General features: G+C 61.2%; 1 protein-coding gene across 1 annotated transcript in view; it reads right to left on the reverse strand.

Annotated features, from left to right (window-relative positions):
- Nucleotides 1–497: 497 nt before the first annotated feature.
- Nucleotides 498–1,682, reverse strand: part of PHOSPHO1 (phosphatase, orphan 1) — a 3,767-nt gene continuing 2,582 nt past the window's right edge. The window contains exon 2 of the mRNA XM_009892197.1: nt 498–1,489. Coding sequence (XP_009890499.1) covers nt 728–1,489 — 762 coding nt within the window. The 3' untranslated portion in view covers nt 498–727. The remainder of the gene's footprint in view (nt 1,490–1,682) is intronic.

Genomic DNA, 1,682 nt, shown 5'->3' on the forward strand with positions numbered 1-1,682 from the left:
ATGGCAGGGCCTCCTCCCCGCAGCGGGATGCGGTGGCCGTGCCTGTGCCCTGGGCAAGCGCGTGAGGATGAGCTAGAGGAGGGTTTTTCCCCAAGGTACCACCTTTTCCGAAAGGTTTCCTGTTCCTCACGTTAAGTTTTTTAGCGAATAAAGTCTCAAGGGCCCATCGCCTCCGTGGCAGCTGAGCCAGGGGCTGCCCCTGCCCAGAGGGCAAACCCGGGGAGCCCCGGGGCAGCACGAATTTGCCGGATTAAATTTCCAGTAGCCTCACGGAGAGGCCGGGGGAGCCCTCGAGCATCAGGTTCAAGGCAAGAGCACGCGGCTCCCGGCGTGGCCGGCGGAGAGGGATGAAGGCAGGAGGAAGCGTGCGCGGGGGACAGCCCGCGGGGAGACGGCTTCTGGGCCTTCAGGAGTTGTTCTCGGGAAGTCAAAACCAACAAAAAGCCCACCGTTAGCGTTGGCCAACAGCCCCGCTGGAGCAGGTGTCCGAGCTGCATAGAGAAGGCTTCATCTCAACGTGGCGGGGGGAAGGAGAAAGGGGGGGACCCAGAGAAAGTGCTTGAATCACCGGGGAGCGACGAGCTCGGAGAGGAAAGGCAGGAACGCAACCCAGGAGCGGGGGCCGAGCGAGCAGTGCCGACGAAGGTGGGGTACAGGGTGTCACCCCCCCCGCAAGGCTTCTCCTTTCCCAGCCGCTTACAGTGCGCGAGTGTCTTCTGAGCCACCCTCAACACTTCTTCTTGAGGACCTCCTGGAGATAGCGGGCGACCTCTGCAGCCGACTCCCAGGGGACGACGGTGGCCTGGAAGGCTCCAGGCTGTTTCTTCTCCATCTCTTGGGTCATGCGGTGCATGGGGTAACCCTTCCGCGGGAAAACCACGTCAGCTGAAGTCAAAGTCACGGAAGGGCAGAAGTCATTGGCACCATCTCCCACGTAGAAGACCCTCTCGAACTCCACCTCCTCCTGGGCTCTCTCCGCCAGGTATTCCGTTAGGATTTTGCGTTTGCACATGTTGGCCGGGCAGTCAAGGCACTTGTGGCTGTGGTAGGGCCCCAAGGTGAAGTACCCCCTCTTGTCAAAGCCGGACGGGTTGCTGAAGATCTTACGGAAGAGGGAGTAGAAACCGGCTGCCCTCAGACTGCTTTCGATGCCGAACATGTTGGCATCAGAGATGAGGATGATCTCAAAGAGCTCGTGGTTCTTGGAGAGGAACTGGAAGAGGTCTGGCATGCCAGGGGACAGGGGGATGGTCTCGTAGACAGTCTTGAAGTCCCCCATCTTGACCCCCTGGTCCCCCATGTATGCCAGGACGCGCTGCATGTACTCGTTGTAGAAGCCCTCGCGGAACGTCTGTCGGATGTGCTCTGGAAGCGCCTGCCCTGGCGCCGCCCGGACGATGGAGTCATCGCTGTTCTCGTTGATGATGGTCTCGTCGAAATCGAAGACGAGGAGGTATTTGGGAGGCCGGGAGCTGGCCATACCAACACCCTGTGAGGTAGAAGGACAACACCCAGCTCTTAGCCCAAGGCACGTCGCTTTGGCCCCGGCCCAGCGATGGTGGCCACCACCGCAGCAGGAGGCTGTGGGCCCCGCAGAGCGATGCTCCTTGGCTACCTTACCCCCAGGCAGCTTATTAGCCCAGCGGGGCTTGTGGGGCAGGACGGGGCGGGGGGGGTTAATC

Source organism: Charadrius vociferus, unplaced genomic scaffold, assembly GCF_000708025.1.
Source record: "Charadrius vociferus isolate BGI_N301 unplaced genomic scaffold, ASM70802v2 scaffold509, whole genome shotgun sequence".
Taxonomy (NCBI): Eukaryota; Metazoa; Chordata; class Aves; order Charadriiformes; family Charadriidae; genus Charadrius; species Charadrius vociferus.